General features: G+C 44.0%; 1 protein-coding gene across 30 annotated transcripts in view; it reads right to left on the bottom strand.

Moving 5' to 3' along the window:
* Positions 1-12,682: 12,682 nt before the first annotated feature.
* Positions 12,683-27,480, bottom strand: part of SVIL (supervillin) — a 761,399-nt gene continuing 746,601 nt past the window's right edge. For all 30 annotated transcript variants that reach the window (XM_078663371.1, XM_078663368.1, XM_078663380.1 and 27 more), the window contains one exon: positions 12,683-13,610. In XM_078663371.1, the coding sequence (XP_078519497.1) occupies positions 13,524-13,610 (87 nt within the window). In that variant the 3' untranslated portion in view covers positions 12,683-13,523. The remainder of the gene's footprint in view (positions 13,611-27,480) is intronic.

Consider the following 27,480-nt stretch of genomic DNA (forward strand, 5'->3'; position numbering starts at 1 on the left):
TTTACACCTTCACTAACAACTAGTCTGAACTATCCCTTCAGATACCATGCAATGCTAAATGAACAATCATACAGCCCATGAGCATATTTTCGTTCAAGTTTATTTATTTCTCTCCACTTACTGCTAACACTAGCATGATTACTTCCTCAGACAATTCCTCCTTCACAAAATCAGTTATGCTTTTCATTTCATGCATGTCACAGAGTACACAAGACCTTAAGTCTGGCCTCCTTCTTGCAAACCTATGCCACATCACTTGGACAGCTGCACAAACTAGGAAACACTAACATTTGCAAGGTGCCACGTCTAATATCTTCATTCACTTGTTCCTAATTCAGTCACCTTCAGTCTTGAATATCCTTTCACCCTGTATCTTTGAAGTACTTGCACATAAGATTTTTGTCCAGTAACATGTACCTCTCCCTTACTCAAGCCTCTGCGCCCTGTTATTTTGCACATTTCATGTTATGCTCATTTCCTTTTACCATGAAGAGTACCTCAAAGGAAAACTCTCGAACCATAAGGAAAATGCGACTTACCATTATGCATCTGTTCTTGGCATGTAGAGCTGCAGATTCTCACACTGCATTAGATCGCCATCTGGTGTTGGGCTTGGATGCTTGAACATTGTTGTTGTCTTGGAAGAAGTCTTTGTAGTCACAAGATAGATCACTCCTCCCTTGGACGATAATGCGCATGGGCATCGACTCCATCCTTCGATTGTTTTTCGCCATGATGGGAAATGATGGAGTTAGTAGAAACAGAAAAGATGTCCATGTGTGTATATCTAAATCAGATAGAACTGGAACAGATACAGTTCCCGGGGAGGTGGGTGGACGAGTGAGAATCTGCAGCTCTACATGCTAAGAACAGATTCATACTGGTAAGTAGCATTTTCCGTTCGAGGCATATGAGCTGCAGATCTCACACTGAGCATAGACTGTACAGCAGTATCTCCCCTAGCGGTGGTCACCTGTATCTGTTGCAGTAGTTTGAAAAAGAGTTTTAAGAACAGCTTGGCCCACAGAAGCTTACTGCTTGGCTTGCACATCCACGCAGTAGTGTTTAGTGAAGGTGTGAGTAGTAGACCATGTTGCTGCCTTACAGATGTCTTCTAGGGGAATGCTCCCTAAGAAGGCCATAGAGGCCCCTAGTTTGCTTGTAGAGTGCGCTCTAGGGGGAACTGTTAAGGTGCGTTTAGCTTTTTGGTAGCATATCTGGATACTAGTAGTACAAAGCTTAATTTCGATATGAAATATCTTAAAAAGCACATTTGCAGTTAAAAATACAATTCATTTTAAAAAGACATTAAAGAAGCACTTAAACAGGAATACAACAATAAAAAATTATTAAACCAATTACAGCTTTGAACAGAGTTAAAAAATGGTCGCCTTATAAGATTAATGTAAGTCTTTCAGTCTGATCACCCACGCCCAACTAAGGAATTTGGCCACCCCACAAGCTAGGGTGGTGTTAGGATCTGTCTGCAAAATTTTGAGGGCAGAAGAGTGATTCTTGGTCTCAAGCTGGCGGCAAACAGGTTTTAACCATTTCGACCTGGGTTTATTATAAGCACGACATACAAAAAGTGTGGGATAGTTTCAGGTACATCGGTGCAAAACGGGCAATCGACAGGTGTTTGGTTGGGTGGTTTCCACTTACAAGTGCGTTCACGGACCGGAAGAGTTCCCAGTCTGAACTGGATGTAAAGTGCCCGGTCTCTGGGTTTCCTAATGAAATCCAGGTAGGGTTCAAGACGATGTACTGTCTTGTGTAAGCGGAACTCATCTGTCAACCTGCCCAGGTTGGTATCTCTAAAATCTTGGGCATCAACCCATGTCCAATAAGCTCTCTTAATTTCCAGTTTTGACACCGATACGCCCAACTCCCATGCAATATTAAAAGCAATAGCCGATAAAAGCTTCTTTACCCTAGTAAGCCAAACAATTTTATGGGACCCTGCATATTCATGACTTCTCTTAATCCATCTGCATAACTAGATAGCTCGGGTGTGCGCCACAATCGGGCCCAATAAAGAAGCGGGCGCAAAGTAATAAGGTCTTTAATTGATCGGCGTCCCATGTCGCACTGGAGTGGCTTAGTTGGAGTACCCCTAGGTAATGAAACAAGCTCTCTAAAGAACTTATTTTCAGCCGTAACAACGGGATCAACGTTGTTGAAACTCGAGAGCTCAGCTCCATACAATGCACTACCTACTGCTTTTGCAGCATAAATCTCCAATGCAGGTGCGATGGGTCTGGATATTGAGGCTCTATGTTCCCTCGCAATGACTCCCAGAACACGCTTGTGATTTAAGGCCATTTTCTCAATGTATGGGTGCCATTTCAATTGATCTGATATCCTTATCCCTAGATAGTCAAATATTTTAACACGCTCTAGGGGCGCCTCATCAAGTGTAAGCGTAGATTTGGCTTTCCTGCTAGGGTTAAAATAAAGGAGCTTTGTTTTAGTTGTATTAATTACCAAGCCCCTTAGGTTACAAAATGTACAAAAATGATCTAAGAGCTTCTGGAGCCCCATTGGTGTTTTAGATACCAATAACGTATCGTCCGCAAAGAGCATGGCAGGGACTTTGACAACAGCCAGAGTAGGGGCGTCAGCATCAATTTCAGATAAAAATGAAACAACCCCATTAACAAACAACGAAAGGAGGGTCGGCGCCAGGACGCATCCCTGGCGGCACCTCGATTTACCGGGATGTTATCAGTTTTCTGCTCCTGTGTACCCCACCGGATGCAAGCATAATTTCCATCAGGCATACGGGCCAACAGATTCAAAATGGGCAAAGGAAACCCCATCTCCCGCAAAACCGTCCACAGGCGCTCTCTGGGAACCAGGTCAAACGCGGTCTTTAAGTCAATAAAGGCCAAATACAGACCGCCCTTCCCAATGGTTACTATCTTCCAGTGCAACAAAAGCAGCCTAAATGCCTGGTCAACAGTGCTTGTGCACGCCCTGAAGCCTGACTGGAATTGGGAGATGATGTTGTTCTCTTCCGCCCATGAAAGGATCCTCTCCAGAAGAACCCTGCCAACCACCTTCTGACCAGGATCAATTAGGCTGATTGGACGATAGTTGGCAGGGTCTCCCCTTGGTCCCTTCTTGTAAATTGGGATCACCTCGGCCCCTTTCCAAGAGCTCGGAACCGGAGACCCCTGAAGAAGGGCATTAATCATAAGGGAGAAGAACTTAGCCCATTGGTCGATGTTGGCACGGAATAGATCGCCTGGAATGCCGTCCTGGACCGGTGCCTTCCCAGATGCAATTTTATTAATGGCTACCTCGACCTCTTTTTGCCCTACAGGGTCAATGAAGGATAAAATGTTTGTCATGGGTGAAGGATCATATTCAAAGGACCCACTTTTATCTATTACCCCAGCCCCTTCATTCAGTCTCCTAAAGTGGCCAAACCATTCCCCATCAGTAATATGATTGGGTATTGGCTCAGTGTCGCCACCATTTGAGCTTCTGACCAAAGCCCAAAACCGCTCACCAATCTTAGACTGACTAGCCAACTTCCGCTCCTCCCAATGAGTGTCGTCCCAAGCCCTCTTTGCCACCAATAATACTCACGTATACTGAAATCGGGCTAAGCGAACCTCAACGGCATCGCGAGTTTTAATGGCAGATATTAATTTTGATTTTGCCCCCTGACTGCAGGTTTCCTGCTCCTGGGTTGGCTTGTTACCCGAGTATCAAGTAGGAGGGCGCCCATCATATCAATTGTTTCAGCATAAATTACATCAGCCTGACAAGGTCCCAATTCATTAATGCAAATTGCGGAAAGCTTCTCAGTCTGGTCTCTTACGATCTCCCCAAGGGCGCTGGTTTTTTGTTCATCTAGGATGAATTTTTGCCATTTGATAAATCTTCTACAATTAGAAGGTATTATCTCCCTGGTAAGCATCCTCGGTCTACTACTAGCCTGAGTTTTCCCATTGAGCAACTGGTTCCGCATACAAAGGGACAGAGGGTTATGATCGCTATGGATAGATGGAATGACAGTCATGTCACTCACAGATTTCCATAGCCTCTTGTCAACCAAGATGTAATCTATTCTGCTTGGGCAGGAAACCCTATTGTATGTATTGGCTCCCAAGAAATCAGATGGCGTACGCCCATTAACAGCTACTAGTGCATGCTCCATTATTAAGGCATTCATTTGTATGACAATCAGTGTCCATTCTTTAATTGGCACGATCGTCAGTTGCGGTATGCCCCATCTAACATCCTCATCGTGAAATCCTCCAGCACCATCCGCTGCCAGCGGTTCGAAAGTACAGTTAAAATCGCCAGCAATCAGGGCCAGGGAGTCAGTGGGGCAGTTTAGGAGTAAATCTGCCAATACAGAAATAGTCGGAGATTTAGCCCCCCCTTGCAGACCTCTGGCATAAATATTAAAAAGCTCCAGGGTCACAGTAGCCTTAGGATCCCTAATCGTTAGCCTCATCAGGTCCATTGATGTACTTTGATGGTGGGTAATTTTACAATTTAGTGCAATTTTGACCCAAATTAACAATCCGCCCGGCGGGCAACCCCACCCAGAAGAGGTAGATGGGACGTAAAAAGAAGAATAGCCAGACTTGTACATTGGCTCAAGGCACCAAGTTTCCTGGAAAATGCAGATGGTCATATTTATCAATAAGGTTATTCCAGACAGGGAGTAGTAGTTTTTTACGGAGGCCCGCTACATTCCAGGAAATAATATTTAAGTTACTGTTGCAACCATTAGTGGGAGCAACATCATCGTGTAGCAAGACAACCCCCTGGCCAGATATCTGGATACATTTTACTATCCACCTTGCAATTCCAGCTTTGGAGATGGGATTACCTTTATGCGGTGGGGAGAAGGCTACGAACAATTGTTTTGCAAAACGGTTTTGTACTGTCATTGTAATAAAGGAGTGCTCTTTTGACATCTAGGGTATGCAGAGCTCTTTCTGCTACGAAGTCTGGGTTTTGAAAAAACAGTGGTAACTCCACTGATTGGTTAAGATGAAAAGGAGAGATGGCTTTAGGAAGGAATTTTGGGTTTGTTCTGAGAACTACCTTGTTACGATGTAATTGTAAGAATGGCTCTTGTAGGGTCAAAGCCTGGATCTCTCTTACTCTTCTAAGAGATGTAATTGCAACAAGGAAAGCTAATTTCCATGTGAGGAACAGCAGTTCACATTTATGTAAAGGTTCAAATGGGGGTCCCACGAGCCTGGTGAGAACAATATTTAGGTTCCATACTGGAGAGGGTGGTAACCTAGGAGGAATGATTCTTTTTAGTCCCTCCATAAAGGCTTTAATTGCAGGCACTCTAAATAGTTACAAATGTTGTCTGTTTTGCAAGTAAGCAGCAAGTGCTGCTAGATGTAAACGTTTGGATGAATATGCTAGATTACATCTTTGCAAGTGCAGTAGGTAGCAAATGATATTCTGGATGGAGGCATCCAGTGGATCAATATGGTTATTGGTGCAGTAAATGGGAAATCTTTTCCATTTTGCAGCATAGCAAGCTCTGGCTTCTTTAATGATGTTCATACAGTCTGGTGGTAGGTTAAGATACCCGAACTCTAGGACTTCAGGAGCCAGATCGCCAGATTCAGCTGACCTGGCTCTGGATGTCCGATCTCTCCATGGTTCTGCATTAGCAGGGATGGGGACAGGCATAGTTTTTGATGTGGAACTAGTGAGAGTTCCAGCAGTGTTGTGAACCATGGCTGGTGTGTCCATGTGGGAGCTACTAAGATTAGTTTGTCAGACTGTTGTTGGAGCTTGCGTACCACTAGTGGAATTAGTGGGAGTGGCAGAAAAGCGCACGCAAATCTGCCTGACCAGTTCATCCATATCGCATTGCCCTTGGACAATGGGTGTGGAAACCTGGCGACGAATGTTGGGCATTTTGCATTGTGTGTGGCGAACAGATCTATGTCTGGTTGGCCGCACATTTGAAAAAATGGTAGAAGGACTTGGGGATGTAGTTCTCATTTGTGAATCTGTTGTGTTTGTCGACTTAACCGATCCACAATCTGATTGTGAACTCCTAGAAGATGTTCGGCCAGTTGATATATATTCTGTGGGATGGTCCATCTCCAAATGTTTTGTGCAAACTGGAACAGCTGCTGAGAATGTGTGCCTCCCTGTTTTTGTATGTAGTAAATGGCTGTCATGTTGTCCGTCCGGATCAAGACAGCTTTGTTTTGTACATGCACTTGAAAAGATTTTAGTGCTAGGAATATTGCTAGTAGCTCCAGGTGATTGATGTGGAGGACTTTTTGTTGAGTGGTCTTCTGGCCCTGAGTTGTATGTCCGAGGAGATGGGCTCCCCATTCTGTGAGTGATGTGTCTGTTGTAAGTACTATCTGTGGAACAGATTCGAGGAACAGCCGCCCTTTGGATAGGTTTTTGGTGTTCCACCACTGCAGAGAGCGATGTGTGTGGCTGTCCACCAACACCAGATCTGTAAGTTGTCCTTGAGCCTGATTCCACTGATGTGCTAGACATTCCTGCAATGGAAGCATTTGAAGTCTTGCATATGGTACAATAAAAATGCAAGATGCCATCATGCCTATGAGCTACATGAAAACTCTGGCTGGGAGAGAGTGTTGGACTTGAAATTTTGTGACAAGGGCTTGTATGCTTGCTATCCTGGCTGGACTGGGATACGCTAGAGCTGTGAAGGTGTTTATTGTGGCCCCCAGATATTGGTGTATAGGAGAGGGCTGGAGATGCGGCTCGGTGTAGTTGATTGTGAACCCCAAGTTGTGCAATGTTTGAATGGTTTGATGAGTGTGTTGAACGCACTGATTGAGTGACTTGGCTTTTATTAGCCAGTCGTCTAGATATGGGAAGACATGGATCTGTTGTCTTCTGAGATGTGCCGCCACTACTGCAAGGCACTTTGTGAACACTCTGGGTGCAGTGGTGACTCCAAATGGAAGGACTTTGAATTGGTAGTGTTGGCCATCCATTACAAACCTTAGATACTTCCTGTGAGAAGGATTTCTGGGAATGTGGAAGTAGGCATCCTTGAGATCTAGTGTGGCAAGGAAGTCGCCTTGGTGCAGTAACTGGAGCACTTGTTGGAGAGTGATCATATGAAAATGATCTGAGTGTATATATAGGTTGAGAGGCCTGAGATCTAGTATAGGTCTTAGAGTCCCGTCTTTCTGGAGTATTAGGAAGTACAGCGAGTAAACCCGTGTCCCTTGATGTTGCAAGGGAACAATCTCTATTGCGTGCTTTTGAAGCAGTGAGAGAACTTCTTGTTTTAAGAGTAAGATGATCTGTGGAAATGGATGCTGCTTGAGTGGTATGTGTGGGGGGTAGCTGTAAGTTCTAGGCAGTAGCCAGACGGGATAATTTGTCTTACCCACTTGTCTGTTGTGATGGAATCCCAGACAGGTAGGAACTGTGATAATCTCCCCCCGACTGGAGTGGGATGGGCTGGGGGGAGCGGAGGGAAGTCACTGTTTTGTGTTAGGGGAGGTACGAGTGTTATTCTCTCGACCTCTTCCTTTATTGTTGTTTCCTCTGTATCTGCCTTTAAAGTATCCTCTATTAGGGGATGTTTGTGTAGCGGCTTTAAATGAAGATGAGTTGTCTGCTCCAATGTTTTTGGAACAAGGGGTGGTGATGGACAGAGTCTCTGAATTAAGCAGAGTACTCTCACCCAGTCAAGAGATCAGGGCTAGATCCAACACCGTTTTTTAGCTCATTGCACCATCCCAGTTTCAGAACCTGGCTGTATGCAAATTAGTCTGTCCCTGGCCCAGTGCATCATGGGAACAGGGCAGACCAGACTACAAAAGCCAATTCTTACACTGGGAAGGAAACAAGCTTCCGGGGACCGGTTTCTGGCATTACAGCCGTCTTCGGCCCGGCTTGCTTGAATCCTGATGGTGCAATGAGCAAGGGACTCACATCTGAGTATACCCTTCCACGCCAGGCTGGCTTTTACAAATGCAGTGTATGCAATATCTGTCAATTTACCAAGGACAAACTAAAAAATTCAGCTACAATACAGGACAGACTCTAAAATCTGTCAATTCATGAACTGAAACACAAAATTTATTGTGTATTGCATTGTATGCCAATGTGGTTTGATATACATTGGCAGCACAATACGTCTCCTGAAAGAACGCGTGCAGGAACACATAAGGGCGCTCAGCAATAATAACAGAAAATACCCCTTAGAAGTTCATTTTAACAACGCACATCAAAACTCAGAAATACTGATCAGGTTCAATGGAATAGCAACAGTAGAGGTGAACCCGAGGGGGGAATCGGGTGCTAGCCCTCAGGAAATTAGAAACAAGGTGGTTGATCAAGCTCAGAGCTGTAGATTTTGGAATAAATGTAGACCGGGAACTACATGTTTTCTTACAAGATTAAAACGTGTAACATAAGAGCCGTGTCTAGATATTCATGTTTATATAATCTGATGTGTGCTGATGCAAGATCACACATATGAGAGGTGCGATTCATTTATAGGATTTCTGTGTGTCTGGATAGAGATACCAACTGACCAGACGATTTACACCGGAAGATACAGATAAAGAAGATGTTTTCTTAAAATAAATCAGTGTATATAAAATACATAGAGTGATATAAATGGATGTAATCTATTGGAAACAACGTTTTCTCTTAGAACAGTGTATAAACCTCGAAGACTAATGCCTTTTGACTGAAAATGTATACAGGATATGTACGCATACACATCGGCTGTACTATACACAGGCCCCTTTTTTTTGGTTTTTCTTATTCAAGATTTTATATGTTCTCGAATTCTCTGCATTTCTTAAAATTCTCTAACTTCATAAAACTACACAGTATCTTTTTTGTCTCTCCAAATACCTTCTGCTTTTGTTCAATCAGGATTATAGAAAACACTTGCTTCTCAAGGTACATGTCGCAATAGCAATCGGTAGACCCTGAAACGGTTCTAATATAGAAGCATGTATATGTAAGACAAGGATATGTTCTTAAAATAGATGTTTTACTGCAAAAAAAACATTAGTATTTTCTCGGTTTGAAGTAGGGAATGACTATGGGATTGTCTAGATGTATTGCGGCATCACTAATATTGTACACAATTTAAAATATCTATAAAAATAATCCCACTTTTTATGACGCGATCTTAACAGGTAGGGGGACAAACAGAATAAAATAAAATATGCCCCATGTCATCATTTTGACACAAAGGGTAAGAATCGCAATGCTGGGGCTTATAATTTGGTCTACCACAAAATGGCGCAGACACATTACTTCACCTTTTAGGAAGACTATGAGCGTACACACCATGTGGTCACATGACGTATCAGGTGACAATGCACGCGCGCTAAAATTTTGCGGTTTAAAATCCATGGCGGTCAGCGGCGTCTTGTGTAAATCACAAGAGGGATGGGGCGCTGAAGGATAGGATTTCGGTCATTCCGCCAACATTTGTGGTAAGCTGCCCACCATTCGCTTACATATGTAGGGTTTATCTAAAAATTAGAGCGAGATTAGGAACCACGGCGACATAAGTAATGTGACTGTTCTGGACCTTACCTTTTATATTTTAGATTTCAACTTATCAAGGTCTAAATGCAGTCAGCCCATAAATACCAGTGGAGCTCCTCATACAAAGGTCTACCAGGTGAGCCTCTGTATTAATGTGGGACAAATTTTGATATTTGGGGAGGGCAGTATGTCCTTTGTACAATCAAGAGTATCTACCGGCTACTTTCTCCCCACCCCAATAAATTCGCCTTTTCTCTACTTTTAGATCACTAACATTGGATCAAATATTCCTATGACTTATTAGGCGTTTTCCACCCCAACTCAAGCGAGGTGGTAACAAAATTTTGAAAGTAAGTCACTCTCCTTATCTCTTGTAGCAATTGTGAATAATATTTATGGTTGGCCTTGTTAGATCGATCGTTATTTACTATGCGGTACTCTGTATTTGATACGAGTACTACATTGTATCAATATTTGTTTGTTTGCGTTATTTTAATAGGTGCCTTTTGGTTACTTTTAGATTATTTAGATCCCCTATTTGGGGTACGGTCTACATGGTTCCGTGGATCCTTAACATTCCACAGCGTATAAAAGTACAGAGATCTCACAAGTGAGTACCTGCTAGCGATGGTGTTTTTTTTATTGAATAAGTATTCATACAATCGAGTGGGCAGGGTTTCCCTCGACTGAGTAATGAGAAGGTAGCACAAGGGTATAAATAACTACTCAGGAAGAACAATCTAATCTAACTGTGGGCGAACTAGGAGTATAATTGGGACACTAATCTCTGGCCTATATATGAAAATATGTCTTTACAGATTGACGGTAGTACCAAAGACAAGTCGTAGCAATTTACCACATCCGAGCCGCCGGGCTTCAATTTTCGATCTACTTACATTACATTGAATGGTAGGTGCATCACATTCTTTCATCGCTCACGTAGCGTGTTTTAGGGAGGTTTCCTTTATTTAAAACTGACATCACTTGGCAGTAGGCCACTGGGTATAAGAATCTTAACCAACTCTTGTTATACCACTGTGGGTTATGGACACAAGGATTCATAACATTTGCATTCTTTCTAGGGCACCGTTTTTGGATTTCCTTTTTCTTCTTTTTTCACGGGTCTGATGCACTTCTCCGACGGATTCTTCTTCTCTCGCATAAACTTAAATAACAAGTGTGAGGATATTTCGGTTTGACCTTCTTGAGATTTTAACTTGACATAACTAAAGACTTTTGTGTTTTTCACTATATTGATTGAATTTTATGTAAAACATCTTTTGTGTGATTCTGTATCACCAGAATTGTCTTATGTATTACATTCCAGCCTTGACAAAGTCGATGGGTAGACGAAACAAGTGTTGGCAGTTTTGTCTGAATTAAAAAAATTCTTTTGTCTGGATTGAATACCCAAAAAGAAAAGAAACGAGAACAATAAAAGAAAAAATATCATTTGAAGATATTCATTGATGTGGACTCTGCTTTTCTGTTTGAACTCACTTGAATATTGGAAAGATAACTTGCGTGAAATGAGATTAATACATGAAGAATTGAGTTCATATATCTAAGGTCTTAACATTGGCTGTTATTATAAACATAAGGGTGTGCTGCACATTTCTTCCGAATTGTATTATGTTTGAAGTTAAGTTGAAGAGTTTATGGAAGTTTTCCTCGTGTCGAAAAGGTTTTCGAACCGGAGCACAAAAGTTGCATCTGAATCCAATGGCGGAAAAAAACAATCTAAGGATGGAGTCGATGCCCATGCGCACTATCGTCCAAGGGAGGAGTCACCCAGCTCGTGACTACAAGGACTTCTTCCAAGACCACAACAACGTGCAAGCATCCAAGCCCAACTCCAGATGGCGATCTAATGCTAAGTGTGAAATCTGCAGCTCATATGCCTCGAACATTATCTTAGAATTTGCTAATGTAGAAGCACAACATAAATTAATCACCTCATAAAGGGTGCCACTGACCTGAGTCGGTCTGTTCAGTGACATACAACCATTTTCCTCTTACCTCAAAAGAAATACCTTCCTATATGGCACACTCACAGACACTCAACAAGGTACAAGTTTCTAAGCACACCAATATAAAATTAATATTTTAACTGGTACTAATGCCTCGAAAAGCCACCATGTGCTGGTACCCACATCCTTAGACCTCCAGGATCATTTCCATTTTAAAGAAATCTACAACTAATAAATATTGATAATATTCACTAAACCTAAATTTGCAGCCTTACTGGTTTGGCGGAGGAAGACAGTGCAGCAGTAACTCTGTGATGGCTTCCGTCGGCTAAACCCAGTCTTATTCTTCACAAGTCACTTAAGCACAGAAACCATTAAAACATTTATTTATTTATTTTAATCGGGCTTTAGACTTTATCGCCGTCATATTACCTTCACTTTTGAGTCTCCCTGGGCCCACTCCAATGTCTCACAACTCTGTCCCAACTTTATGTCCTCAGAGCCACCAAGAGTAGTCACACACCCTCAAACAGGTTTTTGATACAACCAGGTACATTTTGCTTATACTGCACAATGGAACTACTCTATCAGCCCTTGTTGCTGCAGCGATGACAAGCTAAAATGACAATGAATCTTCACACATTCTCTGTCCACCTTTCCAACACATGATGAAATATAAAATAGAGGTTTTTTTCCAAAGCGAAATTTCAATCTATCCTAGACCTAGAGGACTGCATCCCATTATCATCAAAAGTGTTGTATAATTTCTAGGAACCAAATGTCACCACTTCTAAAGTAATACTAGTTCTTTACTTCGTGGTACAAGACACCACGAGGCGGGGAAGCTTCTTCATTTCCAACCTAGCATCCGCTACAGTTTTTCCAGCTAGTCTAAGCATGGTGGGCCAAAGTTCAATAGACCTTTACCATTGATTAGCATTTATACACACCTAGAACACCATAAATAGTTATTGTATGCAATAGGAAAATACAGTTCAACCAGCAGAGAGGCTGTTTTTAACTATGTGGTAATTGATTCATGCAGGCAGCTCCATTCGTTGATGTTTTTTTGGCTCCCATCTTTAAAAGGTTTTTGTGACGCTGGGTGTATCGCACACCATTTAGGTGCGAGATATTCCACTGAAACTGTGGATGCCAGTAGACTATCAAAAATTAAAAATAAAAACATATGCAAAGAATTTGTTTTAAAGCATTTTATTTTATTCACATATATCACAAATGATATTTAATGTCTCCAAGTATAACAAACTGAGATGCTTTTTTCTAACGTAATAAAGTATTTTGTAGGACACCATCTTACTCCATTTCCAAAAGGCAGACTAAGCTTTTCTGTATATAAACTGTACACAAACAAGGCACTATACATTTTTGGGTATTAAAGTATAAAGACTGATTTGCATAATTTCCCAAGAAAATCTTTTTTATATAAATACACGTTGTTCATATTAGCACCCGGAAAAGCACGGAGAACAGTTCATTGCCTAACACAAATGTAAATCTTGTGATTGCATACTGTATAAAGATATATACTGGTGGCATATTTAATTCAGAAACAAGCAACACATAATACTACTTCTCTGTATTGTTTTGACACAAAAAGCTTGAAAAGCGAGTATAGGTTGCATTGTTAAAACATTATATAGTGTTTATATAAATATAATCTTTTGTCATCCATAAACTAACAAATAAAATAATACTTTACAAATAGAACATCTTCAAACAAAGGGGCAAGCTTCTTGCCAGAGACTCAAACTGCAATAGTACTAGTGACGAGTTTAAGTGCAGGAAAGTATAATTTTGCTATTATCTTCAGAGTCCATATGAAAGCAATTTGCAAAATGTCCACTTGCACATGTACAATATAACACAAACCACAGCTGGCAGTATCTTTAAGGGTTCGGAGGCAGACCCATTTTTCATTTAGAAACACAGATCTCCAAACACATCTTGTCACTGGTCCAGATAATGACTGACAAAAGAGATCCCTCCAGCACGGTCCTTGTTCTGACATTAACCCACTCAGAAAAGTCCTTTTGATTTCTTCAGATTCACCTGTTTCCAAGAAGGCAAGGTGTTGTATTCTTCTCTTGTCATTTCCAAAGCGATCTGTAACAAATACATAAAACATGGTGATCAGAATATATGACAGAAAACCAGTCTTAACTAAATGTCCATTTTGCCAAGATACAAGTGTCTTAAGTTACAGGTTGCAATCAAGGAACCTCCAACGTAATGGTTGGTTAGACTGAGTCAAATTGGCATTCACATTTACCTAGCTAACATTTTGCTTAATCTTGTGCAGAAACATTGCTGAAGACAAGGTCTATTTACCATGCATAGGACCAGCGTTTCAGACCAACAAAAAAAACAAAGAAAAATAAAAATAAAAACACACTGGGCTGCAGTTATTCTCTTTTGGAAAATTGCCTCTGCCCTTTGGACTGCTGCCTTCTTTGTATATCGCTCTATATGCACATACGCTGCTACTGTACAGTGAGAAGAAAGAACAACCACAATGAAATGTATATTCCTTTAGAAATTTTAGAATCTAAGTGTTACTTCTTGGTTTCTGGTAGCATGGAATGTGATGGAAGTCAAAATAAAGTCAGATTATTCTTGCATAATCTTTTGCTGCTTAAGCAGGGAAGCTGTAGATTCTGTGAGATGTTGGGTCAGAGGAGGAGCGATCTCAATAGCCGTTTATGTATGGTCTTCCGGAGGCCTGCATAAAGGCCCTTACAAGATTCTGCATAGGCAAGAGTGTGAGTAATCAACTGGTTTCAATTTCCATTTAAGTGGAACATCAGAATCTGCCAATATCTAGGTAAAGTCCCTTCTGCCCAAGCGGCGAGAAGCATATAACAGGAGAAAAGGAAGATTACATCCCCATTGACAGTGAAACCAGCATATTTTAGATATCTGACCAAACTTTGCCGTGGTAATTTGAACATTTACTGTTACCAGCTATCATGGCTTCGGGAAGTTTCATTTGTGACCTATATGAAAATGCCACAAAAGAGGTTGCCATAATTGGTCTTCTTTCGAACAAGATTATGTGGTAAACTCATCTTTACCTAGCTCTAATGACCAGAGCAACAACATGTGTGACCTAGTTTTATAACTGCTCTCACATGTTACACTTACCCATCTGAAAAGAAACTATGCTGCAGTGCCTCTTTCCCATACCAATATGTATGCATTTTTGTCATCCCTTCAGAGACTGCTAGGTGTTATTCTTGACTCACGAGTGAACAATGCCCATGCCAATCCTTGTGTGATAATTTACAGGGCTATACAAAAATCTAGCCCGAATCGGTCTTTTTCCTACAAGGGAAAAACAACCGAATGGATGGCCTTCAGCACCAATATGTATTGGATGATGTTCTGAATTGTTAAGAACTACAAAAGCCCCTCTCCAACTCCACTGGTTCTAGGTGAAAAGAGACAAGTTATGGTTCACACAAACAGACAAGTGGTTGTACTTGGAAACTGTTTTCATACCGAAGAAGTTGCACCATTACTTGAAGGGAACAAGGGATCACAAAGATGTTGCATCAACTAAAGGCATTAGAGAAGTGACTGTACTGGCAGCACTTGCATTTACCATCTGGTTATTCTCACTAATTATATTTAGAAAGCAAAAACACGCCATTATCAACCACTTTGCATCATATCACCAACAATAAATGTGACAAGGTGAATCAAAATAATAAAACCTATCAAAACTGAGCCCTGAAAGCCATATAATCATTTTTCAAACCTATACCGTAAAGTAACATATGACGTTTCATATAGTAATTGCACATAGTGTGGATACAATTCTGTGAAATAAAAAGTGATTAAAAGAGCTATTGGAGATCTGGGCTTATGGTCTTAAAGGGACGTTTGCCTGCCATATTGTAGTATAAAGAATATGCAACAACATATCATGTACACTACGTAACCACAGAATAATGATGACAGACGGCATGAACTTTTCCTGTGAGCAAGGCCTTCTGGCCTGAACACGTAGGGTTTTCTTACCGGACTCACATTAAATTGCTTTCACAACGCAACTCCAGTGTGCACCTATTTCTATGCTTCGGAAATGACAGAAAGATGGTAAATATTGCTTACACTGTAAGCATCTGTGTACAGCGCTGCTCGCTATTGATTTGCATGTGCTGCATACCCCTACCATCTAGTGTTGAGCTCAGACGTTTCCAAGTGGTTTTCCTTCAAAGTGAACTTTCGAGTCATGTGATGTGGCTTCTCCCTTTGACAAACATGTGCATGGCCACCGACTCAATGCTAGACTGTTTTGCACACAGAGGGTGAGAATTGGTATGGAGCATCAAGGGAGTGTAGCATGGTGCACTAGGAACACTGTCCAGGGTTAACTATTTTTTAAATCTTTATTTTGCACTTTTTCTACGACCAATATAAAGCCGCACTAAGCAAAATTCACTCGATCTTCCTCCAACTATTGTCAACTAGTCAATAGGAGAAGAGATATGTGATGACCACAGGCTTCAAAGGAGGAGGGTGGGCACATGCGAATTAACAGCATTACATGCTACAAACAAATGATTACAGGAGTAAGACTGGCTGTAGGTCACGTCCTCTGCATAGACTGGAAAGCAGAACCCTCCTAAAGCAGTGGCTAGCGATTCAATGCACAATAGTCTTTGGTAAATATGTAGGGTGGACCATGTGGCCTCTTTGCAGATGCTAGCGGTATGTTGGCCAGAAAAGCCATGGTTGGTCCATTCTTATGGGTGGAGTGTGGGACATTTGGAACTCTTGGCTTAGTGGTAGCAGGTTTGGATGCACCTGACTATGCCACGTTCAGAGATGGGGTTATCTTTGAGATGCTCTGCGAAGGCTGGCCCTATCAATGTAATACATAGGTGCTTGCTTGATGTCCAACGACTTACCTCTTTCTGCTAACAAGTCAGGCTGCAGAAAGAAGACTAAGCTCTAAAGTTTGATTGAAATGGAAAAGAAAGACCACCTTGGGTAGAAATGTGGTATTGGTTTTGAGGACAAATCCCATCATTATGCCTTTGTGAGCACTTAATTTGTCAATGCACCCGAGGGAAGTTATGGCCTCAATGAAAGCGGTCTTCCAAGAAAAGAACTGGAGAGGTCATGAATGTAAAGGATCAAAGCTAATCGAGTTAAGAGTCTAATGAGGGATAAGGTTCCATACAGGTGTGGGGGTATTCCAGGAGACATATTCCTCTTAAGACCCTCCATATGTGCCTTGACTACTGGAAACCGTATTTTAATATAACCTGCACCAGCAGCTAAATGTAGGTGTACATTCCTGCAAAAGGTTTAAATATCCAAATTATAAGACCTTAGCTGTCAGATTGCTAGGTGGAGCTGGCATGAGGACTGGATGTTGATATGACCTTGGGTGTGTGTGAGAAGATCCAGCCCAAGTGGTAACTTCTCATAGGGGCTGATAAACATCTCCAAAAGCATGGATTACTAAGGCTGGCTGGCCTAGATGGGAACCACCAGGATGAGAGTTAGTCATCTGTTCATGTTCCTCACCATGTATGGTGGGCATTGTATGACATAATATAGATGTAGGAAGCTGGCTCTGTATATACTATAAACAACAAATGGAGGAGTACCCCCAGGAGGCGCCTCAGTGCCTCCGTCTACGATATATAGATGTGAACATTATGCTTAAGAGGACAAATGTATCCTTTGTTAGAAGACCCCTCACTCACCAACCGGGGGAGGGAGGCATGCGTGGTCTACACGGAGCCTACCCGCTAAAGTAAAGTGTCTGATTGCCTGGTCAATGACTTACTTGTGGAGAGTCAAAAAAAGGCAGCTTCGCCTAAATTGCAAACCTCTTCGGCGCCCCGTGGCTTAGGAATGAAGGCTCAGACGTGATTAAAAGAAAGCAGGCACTTCCTGGTGTGGCGGGGGCGTGGCTACCCATAGTGATGTGGCAAACGTGAGGAGATACAGGGCGTGGTGTTACCGCGTCTCAGTTGTCAAGATGACAAGCGGAGAAATGCGCGATTGTGTCTGTCACTGGCTTCAATAAAGCATTGTGCTAAGCGCATTATGCCTGCTCTTGAAATAAAGGCCAACATTACCCGTGTGTAGCGGGGGCGTGTTAGAAGCAAAATAGAATTGGCAACGTGCCTGCACTTGAAATAAAGGCCAACATTACCCGTGTGTAGCGGGGGCGTGTTAGAAGCAAAATAGAATTGGCAACGTGCCTGCACTTGAAATAAAGGCCAACATTACCAGTGTGTTGCGGGGGTGTAACGGGCCGGGTCTGTCCCTAAACCAGGGGAACATACTAAGAAGGAAGGAACAGAACGATGATACCGTTTACTCCCAACAGAACGTCGACGACGAACTGGAGCAACAAGATGAGGAGACGGGTCAGTGGCCCTTTAACTTTGAATGGAGTGGCGAGTGGGAGGAGTCACGTCAGGACGCGGAGGCGTCATATGCAGAGAAGGGCGAATCAACGGTGTGCTTGTTCACCCGGAGGCAGAGTGGAGAAGGCGGAAGGAGAAACCGAGGAGAGGACAACGCGGAGACGAGGTCGGAGCAGGAGAGACAGACTGAGAAGCGACGCCAAGAAGCAGACGAGAGTCAGGAGACGCCAGGAGGCCAACGACCCCGCGACTCGCCCAGCCATACACCCGAGGGAGGTGTATGGCTAGCACAGGTACGAGACAAGATCAGGGGCTGGGTGTATCATAAGGGGAAGCCCGCTGGATAACCTGAGCACTCCCACATCCTTAGCACTGTGTTACCCCTCCCTGAGCACTTCCCTCTCACGGCGTCGGTAGTTACTAAGATGTGTGGCACGTGTTATTAGGTCCTCACTCCCTTCCCTATTAAAGCACCGTAGATACAGTGAACCTGAAACTGACACGGTGTATTCTCCTTTTTGTTTGCATTGAGCTACAAGACGGATCCGGACAAATCCTTGTATCGACGGACACCCGAAAGAGGCCGTCGAGTAGAACACCCCGAATCTCACCATAGAAGAGCAGCCAGGAGCCGTTCACCTTGTGGAACTTTACCTAAGGGAAAGAAAAGCTCAGACTTGTTATTCTTTAAAATAAAAGATAAGAAAACTAGAATACATTTGTTACCTATTCATCCCGCACCTGTAACAGTGGTGGAGAATGCGGGCATAGATACCATCTCTGAAGAAAAGATGGAAACGGTAGTACAACAACTCGTAAAAGGGCAGGAAAGACTCGAATGGGTACTAGAACAACATTTAGTGTCCGCCCAAGCAGATAGAGAAACACTAAAAAAAGCCATTGAGGAAAAACCGGATCTACCATGGAGTGACCCAGTGGTTAGGGGAGGAACAGCCGAAAGACCCATGGCACATGGAGCTCCATCAGTGTCTCTACAAAAATACAGGTCAGGAGAAGACCCGGATGCCTTCTTATTAAACTTTGAAAGGGCAGCTAGAGCATGTGGGTGGCCGGTAACAAAATGGCCTTTTTTCCTAGCCCCACTACTAGGGGGGGAGGCGCAAGCCGCCTATCAAGTGGCCAACCCCAACGGAGACACTACATATGTAGAAATAAAAAGAATAATACTAGACCATCTAGGACTAGATCCGGAGGCTTACCGGCTGCGGTTTCGTAAGGAGAGAGGCACGGTGGGCGAAAATCCAAAAACCTTGTTCGTACGCTTAAAAATGGCCGCGGATAAATGGCTCACCCCTGCCACTAGTAGCAAAGAAGAAATACTTGACAAAATATATCTGGAGCAGTTTTTGGAAGCTCTCCCCTATGCTACCCAAAAATGGCTTAGACAACACCATAGCCTAACCACCGCCCAAGCCGTAGAGATGGCATCATCCTTTTCCAGAGCCCAGCCAAGAAACGTCCCGTTTGACATGGAGAGAGAAAAAAAAATGTTTACACGACCAGACAGAAATGTCCCTAAGGGAAAAGAACCAGTAAGAACCCGTACATGGCGGACAGAGACCCCAGGAACATTTGGCCCTCAATGTTTCGATTGTGGTCAGTGGGGCCATATCGCCCGTTTATGTCCAAAAAAAAGAGTGGATGAGGAGCCTATGGAAGTTGGGTATCTCCCAAGAACTGTTCTCTATTCGGCGGAGCTTGGCAGTGCCTTCCGAGTAAGTGTGAAAGTTAATGGGAATTCACTATTAGCGTTGTTAGACTCCGGCTGTCGACAGTCAGTCATACAATCACAATACGTTACCTCAAAGCAATACATTCCTAGGGGCACTGTTAATATTAAATGTGTTCACGGGGATATCAAGTTATATCCTATAGCTAACATTGAGATAGTACCTACAGGGGGGACTCCCCAGACAGTGAGGGTGGGGGTGATGTCCAACTTGCCTGAAGATATAATCATTGGGACAGACAATCCCCGCTTCTTGAACATGTTTAGAAAAGAATTGGAAAATACTCCCAAGAAAGGGATAAATAACTCCATCCCTACACGGGAGAGTAGCGACGAACAGGGGGTAGGACCAGGCTTGACCTGTCTGAACTTTGTAAAGTTATCAGCAAACGCAACATCACCCACCAAGGGTTCGGACAAGGCTGCCGGATATGACTTGTACAGTGCGTATGAATACGAAATACCGGCCAAAGAAAAAGCCTTGGTTAAGACCGACCTACAAATCGCAGTCCCGCCCGGCTGCTATGGCAGAATCGCTCCTCGTTCTGGTATAGCCGCTAAATACTTTATAGACGTGGGGGCAGGAGTGATTGATGGTGATTACAGGGGTAATGTAATTATTCTCCTCTTCAATTTTGGGACGGAGACTTTTTTGATACGAAAAGGGGACAGAGTGGCACAAATTATATGTGAACGGATAGCATCACCTATATTACAGGAAGTGGGGAAACTAAACGACACTGGTCGCGGAGATAAGGGATTTGGGTCCTCCGGACTAAGTAGCGAACCGATACATGCGGTTCTGGCACAGGACCCCTGGGTTCTCGATAAAAGTTTTAAGTTCGCTCAAATAAATGACACCACTCTCTTCAATGCATGGGAACAGGCACACAGGAGGCCCGAGGAGGCAACTTCATATCCCGGGTTTGTTATTCAAGATGAGCTGTTGTACAGGATAGGAAAAAGGGGGGATTCACCTCAACTCCTGGTACCTGTCTCATTTAGGGAGCAAGTGCTGTTTTTTGGTCATAGCCATCTGATCGCCGGTCATGCTGGCGCAGAAAAAACGACCCAAACTATACTCAGAAATTTTTTTTGGCCAGGTATTTATAAAGATACCGAATCGTATTGTAAGAAGTGCGAGATTTGCCAACGGTTCAATATGACTAAACCCCCGGCTGTCCCACTCCAACCGTTGCCGATAATTGGGAAGCCATTTGAACGTGTTGGTATGGACCTTATTGGCCCTCTACCTAGGACAAAAAAAGGCTTCCAACACATTTTGGTCATAGTTGACTATGCGACTCGATTTCCGGAAGCTTTTCCATTATCAGTGGCGAACTCCAAACAAATTGGGGATAAGATGATCGAACTGTTTAGTAGAGTCGGTTTTCCCAAAGAGATTTTAACGGACCAGGGTACTCCCTTCATTTCACAACTGATGAAGGAAATTTGCAAAATGTTGGACATCCACCAGATCCGTACCTCTGTTTACCATCCCCAGACGGACGGACTGGTGGAACGTTACAACCGCACCCTGAAGGCCACGCTACGAAAAATGATGGTGGTCAGCGGAGCGGATTGGGATAAAATGCTACCCCTTGCTCTCTACGCCATAAGAGCTCAAAAACAGTCCAGTATGGGGACGTCGCCATTCGAGTTGCTTTATGGCCGACAACCACGCTCGCTTTTGGAGATGACTAGAGATGCATGGGTGAATGAAGCTACTGAGGAAACGGCTGCGGCTCTAGACTATGCTAGGGATCTGAAATCTAAATTGGGAAAATTGCGGGACCTTGCCTTTACCAATTTGGAAGATAGTCAGCGCAGACAAAGGGTTGCTTATGACAAAGGAAAAAAATGGAGACAGCTCAAGGTCGATGACTGGGCCTTGGTCCTACTGCCCTCCTCTTCCCACAAATTTAAGGCCGAGTGGATGGGTCCATATAGGGTCGTAGAAGTGATTGGTCGCACTAGCTATAGGTTACAGATTCACCGTGACAAACAACAGTCGTACCATATCAACCTTTTAAAGAAGTGGCTAGGACCTCCCCCATCTCAGGTGAACTTGGCGGATGCCTCCCGCCCCGGTGTCTCAACTGTGGAATTGCTTACGCATAATGAGGAATTGACAGATGTACAACGGGGTGAACTAATGGGTACGTTGAAACAGTATGAGAGTGTCTTTTCCAGTCAACCGGGACGTACGTCCCTGGCTGAACACTGCATTGTGACCCCTCCAGGCAAGAAAGTTAGAATTAGACCATATCGAGTCCCTGAAGCAAGGAGAGAGGCCATTAAAAATGAGGTGGAGGAAATGCTTCGTCTAGGGGTCATTCGTCCTTCTAAAAGTGACTGGTCTAGCCCCATTGTCATGGTGCCCAAACCTGACGGTAGCAGGAGGTTTTGCATGGACTTTCGGGCTTTGAATGAAATCTCCCTCTTTGATGCATACCCCATCCCCAGGGTAGACGAGTTGATTGAAAAACTGGGCAACTCGAAATACATCACTACCCTGGATTTGACTAAGGGTTATTGGCAAGTTCCATTACATCCGGATGATGCCAAGAAAACTGCCTTTTCCACACGGGAGGGACATTTTGAATTTACGGTGCTCCCCTTCGGGCTACATGGGGCGCCCGCAACGTTCCAACGTCTAATGAACACTGTCCTGGATGGCTTGTCTGAGTTCACGTCGGCATATCTAGACGACATCGTGATATTCAGTCCGGACTGGCATACGCATATGGGCCATCTACACACAGTGTTCACTGCACTACGGAAAGCGGGGCTCACTGTCAACGCAAAAAAATGTAAGATGGCCTTTCAAAAGGTTAAATATCTTGGCTACGTTCTGGGCCACGGACTCATTGAACCTCAGATTGAAAAGGTCCGGGCAATTGCCGACACCCCTTTTCCATCAACCCGAAAGGAAGTCAGATCCTTTTTAGGGCTCGTCGGCTACTACCGGCGCTTTATTCCTCAATTTGCGGAAATTGCCGCCCCCCTTACAGACGCATTGAGGGAACCTGGGAAATCGTCCACACCGGTGAGACCTTCCGATAAAATGCTGGAAGCCTTTCGAGTATTGAAGTCCATCATCACATCTACTCCGGTCCTGTCTTCCCCAGACTTTTCTCGGCCATTTTCATTGCATACGGATGCTTCTGATTATGGTATTGGTGCTGTGCTTTCCCAAATGGGTTCGGACGGGCACGACCACCCAATACTTTATGTCAGCAGGAAACTGTTCCCACGTGAACTGAAATATGCTACAATTGAGAAAGAGTGCCTCGCGATTAAATGGGCTATTGACAAACTGGCCTATTATCTCGAGGGGAGGAAGTTTGACCTCTTTACGGATCATGCTCCGCTACTGTGGATGGCTCGCAACAAGGCCAATAATGCTAGAGTTTTGCGCTGGTTTCTTTCACTACAACCCTATGTATTTTCCATACATCACAGAAAAGGCATTGAGAACGTAGGCGCTGACTTTTTGTCCCGTCATCCACTCACCGATCGTGAGTGTCCTGAGGGGGAGGTATGTAACGGGCCGGGTCTGTCCCTAAACCAGGGGAACATACTAAGAAGGAAGGAACAGAACGATGATACCGTTTACTCCCAACAGAACGTCGACGACGAACTGGAGCAACAAGATGAGGAGACGGGTCAGTGGCCCTTTAACTTTGAATGGAGTGGCGAGTGGGAGGAGTCACGTCAGGACGCGGAGGCGTCATATGCAGAGAAGGGCGAATCAACGGTGTGCTTGTTCACCCGGAGGCAGAGTGGAGAAGGCGGAAGGAGAAACCGAGGAGAGGACAACGCGGAGACGAGGTCGGAGCAGGAGAGACAGACGGAGAAGCAACGCCAAGAAGCAGACGAGAGTCAGGAGACGCCAGGAGGCCAACGACCCCGCGACTCGCCCAGCCATACACCCGAGGGAGGTGTATGGCTAGCACAGGTACGAGACAAGATCAGGGGCTGGGCTGGATAACCTGAGCACTCCCACATCCTTAGCACTGTGTTACCCCTCCCTGAGCACTTCCCTCTCACGGCGTCGGTAGTTACTAAGATGTGTGGCACGTGTTATTAGGTCCTCACTCCCTTCCCTATTAAAGCACCGTAGATACAGTGAACCTGAAACTGACACGGTGTATTCTCCTTTTTGTTTGCATTGAGCTACAAGACGGATCCGGACAAATCCTTGTATCGACGGACACCCGAAAGAGGCCGTCGAGTAGAACACCCCGAATCTCACCATAGAAGAGCAGCCAGGAGCCGTTCACCTTGTGGAACTTTACCTAAGGGAAAGAAAAGCTCAGACTTGTTATTCTTTAAAATAAAAGATAAGAAAACTAGAATACATTTGTTACCTATTCATCCCGCACCTGTAACAGGGGGTGTGTTATAAAAAGCCAGCGAGGGAGACACAACCGCACATTTCTCAGCTCGTCACCTTGACAACTGAGACGCGGCAACACCACGCCCCGTATCTCCTCACGTTTGCCATGTCACTATGCGTAGCCTCGCCCCCACCACACCAGGAAGTGCCTGCTTTCTTTTAATCACGTCGGAGCCTTCATTCTGCATCTAAGAGGCACCGCAGAGATTTGCATTTTAGGCGAAGCTGCCTTTTTAGACTCTCCACAAGTAAGTCGTTGACCGGACATCAGGCACTTTACTTTAGCGGGTAGGCTCCGCGTAGACCACTCATGCCTCATCCTTTCCAACCCCCCCCTTTTTCAGACCTAGATTGTGGCAGGATCTAGTCTCAGCAACCCCGATGCCCATGAAGCTTGCAAACTTAGCGCATCAAGTAAGCGCCTATCTTTCTTCACTGTGTGTATATGTGCGTTTGGCTGGTAGCCAGTATGCTGTATTGTTTGTCAGAATACCAACTTGCGATTTTAACCACGCTCGTTTGTCAGTTGGCGAACCTGCACTTTTAACCACGCTGGATTGTTCTGAGCATTGACACCCACTATCTGTAAATCTGTTTGTGTGATTCAGGGAGCGATTTTTCTTCCCTACAACTGCACCCTTTTTAACTCACGTTTTGATCCTGTGAGTGGGTTATGAGTGCACAGACATACCGCATTTGAGTGGGTTGTAAAATACATCCATGGGCTCATTCTAAAGCCCAATAGTGCCTATTTTACCCCAAAGGCACCCTGATATGACTGTTGTTGAGTAGTTCATTAACATCCACCGAATTTTATCTACACTTTGGATGTCATTAATGAGGAGCAGTTCAGACACACCCTATGTTTAATGTATTGTACTGTGTGTTTGTCTCCCCCTTTTTCTCTCTTTACAGGTTTCTTTTCTAGGAGCACTGGAGAAGAATAGTTTAACCACTAGGAGTTTTTAGTGGTTTCTCCACGTAGTCAAGGGCAGGGTACACCTTAGCGAGTGTATACCACCAGGACAACCCTCTCTGGTCCTGACGAAAACCCTACATTTACATAAGTGGTTGAAACATGTAGACCAATTTTATCTCACAACACTACTCGTGACACCAAAGGCCTACCTAATCTGGCAAGGTGGCCAACTAACAATTTTCATTGTTGCCCTATCACTCCGGAATAAAGTCCCGTCAGTGAGAAGTTTATTGGACAACTTTTAATAATCACTTAAAACCTTTTCACTTTCACACATAAAATGCAAAAACAAACCCGCTCCACTGTAGTCGGGTGTCGCAGCACACCCTGATGGCACTCGGCTATTCGGGTGGGACCCAGATGATGAAGCATGTCACCAACTAGGTTGGTGAGTGAGGGGTCTTCTAACAAAGGATACATTGGTCCTCTTAAGCATCGTGTGCAGCTCTATATATCCTAGACGGAGGCGCCTCCTGGGGGTACTCCTCCATTTGATGTTTATCATTGACCAAGGGGACAAGGAGTATTGCCTCTACACAAGATAAACCCTTTCTATCTCTTTTGTTTTCATCTGTATATACTATACCAAAGCAAGGTATAGTGTGCACAGAGTCCAGGGGATCCCCAGAGGCTTAAGCAAAGAGTACTAAAAGCTCTGCTTGTGGTAGTGTGGTCGAGCAGTTAGGCTTCAAATAGGGTAGTATTAAGCATTTATTGTACACACTTAGTCAAGAAATGATTGCACACAATGACAGGCTGAATCCAGACCAATTGTTTTGTATACAAAGTTATTCCTTTGCCATTTTATTTGTAGAACCAAGAGGAACTCCGGAGCAGGTAACTGTTTCAAAAGCAATATTACTTTTCAAGTACAGTAAGAATTGTTTTGCAAGCAAGTGAAAAATGCTTTACAGAATTAGAATATATTTTGTACAATCAGATTTAGAACAGTAAACTTCGCAATAGAAATTGATAGACTTGTATGCAATAGGTTTTGTAAATGGCTTTTTAGATGATTTCCTACCCCCTCGCATTCACCCCCCACACCGCAGTGCCTTCAGACCCTCACGGGTGAGTAGCTGCGTTCTACAAACCCCGGATTAAATGCAATGCAATCTTCTGGGAGGAAAACCATGTTAAGCATTAGCAGTTAAGTATTTGACTTACAATCCAAGTCTTTGGGGGTTTTGACCAACACTGTGCAAGGTTCAGTTTCAGGTAGGTAGTGCAACACCAGAGGCAATGCGGTGAAGAGTCACTAGGCCCTAGTAGATCAACAGAGGCTGGGGGTACCTCAAAGAGGCACGGTTTGCTGCTAAGTCCCCGTGGTTTCAGGGTACAGGCCCAGTGAGCTAAGATCAGCACAGTGGGACAGGCGGCCACACTGCAGCACCAAAGCTACACAACCAGCGACACTGGGGTGGCCGGGTGCAGGTTGCAAAATCAGCATTGTTTGCCCAGTGCGTTTCAATGGAGGTTGTCTTTTGCACAAAGAGGTAGCAGGCTCTGACAAAGAGGCTGGCTGAAGGTGACCGCCAGCTGGGCAGGTACGTTGAAGGGCTGGGAAAGGAGGTTGAGGCACAGTCAGTTGAGCCTTCTATTTTGTCAACTCTAGGAGTCAATATGCGTGCCCTTACTTGGTCTTTAAAAATATCAGTGTGTCTCATCATGCCTGTAAGCATGGGAAGTGTTTGTGATGACCTGAGTGTGGATCCAAAAGTTTCTACCAAAAACATCTTACTCTAGTGATTCTTTGTGTAATGCCACCCCATGATATTGTGCAGCCCTTGGTGGAATGCGTGGTCTTCTGGAGGAGATGGCCTGGCTGGGTAGAGGTCTAGATCATTATCTGCTGAGGGATCAATTGTATAGTCTGTCCATGGATCTGTTAGGAGATGCATTCCCCCATCATTTGATTGTGGAGAATCAGGAGGTGTCATTTGCAGTGGATACTCGGGTGGAGAAGGAGGCTGTGGAGGTGGTGGTGATGGTAGATGCAAAAGACGTGTAGCAACAGATTTCTTTTTTTTAAAATCGATCTTGTAAGAAGGGTCCTCATCATGAAGCTTGCGCTTGAGGGGGCTTGGTGTGAATATGGCCAGTCTCAGGGTTAATATTTAGCTTATTTTGCTTCAGATCTTGTGTTAATGGAACAATGTTTATATTTGGATCTGAAGGGGTATCTTTATGTTTCAAAGACAAAGTTTTTAGTGCCGGCATTTTCCGTGCCGGCATAGGCTGGCCTTTTGGCCCAGAAGGTTTCGACTCCGAAGGTGGCTCGACTTTCAGCACTGAGGATTTTGGTTCTGAACTGGAATTGTGTTTGGAATTGGATGGCTTCAGCTCAGAGGAGGACTTTTGATGACTCGGTACAGAGCTGACTTGGTGTATTGGAGCCGAGCCTGGAGGCGGGACATTGGCAACAGTGTCTCGGTGATGACCTTGGCCAG

This window comes from Lissotriton helveticus, chromosome 10, assembly GCF_964261635.1.
Source record: "Lissotriton helveticus chromosome 10, aLisHel1.1, whole genome shotgun sequence".
In the NCBI taxonomy this organism is placed as follows: Eukaryota; Metazoa; Chordata; class Amphibia; order Caudata; family Salamandridae; genus Lissotriton; species Lissotriton helveticus.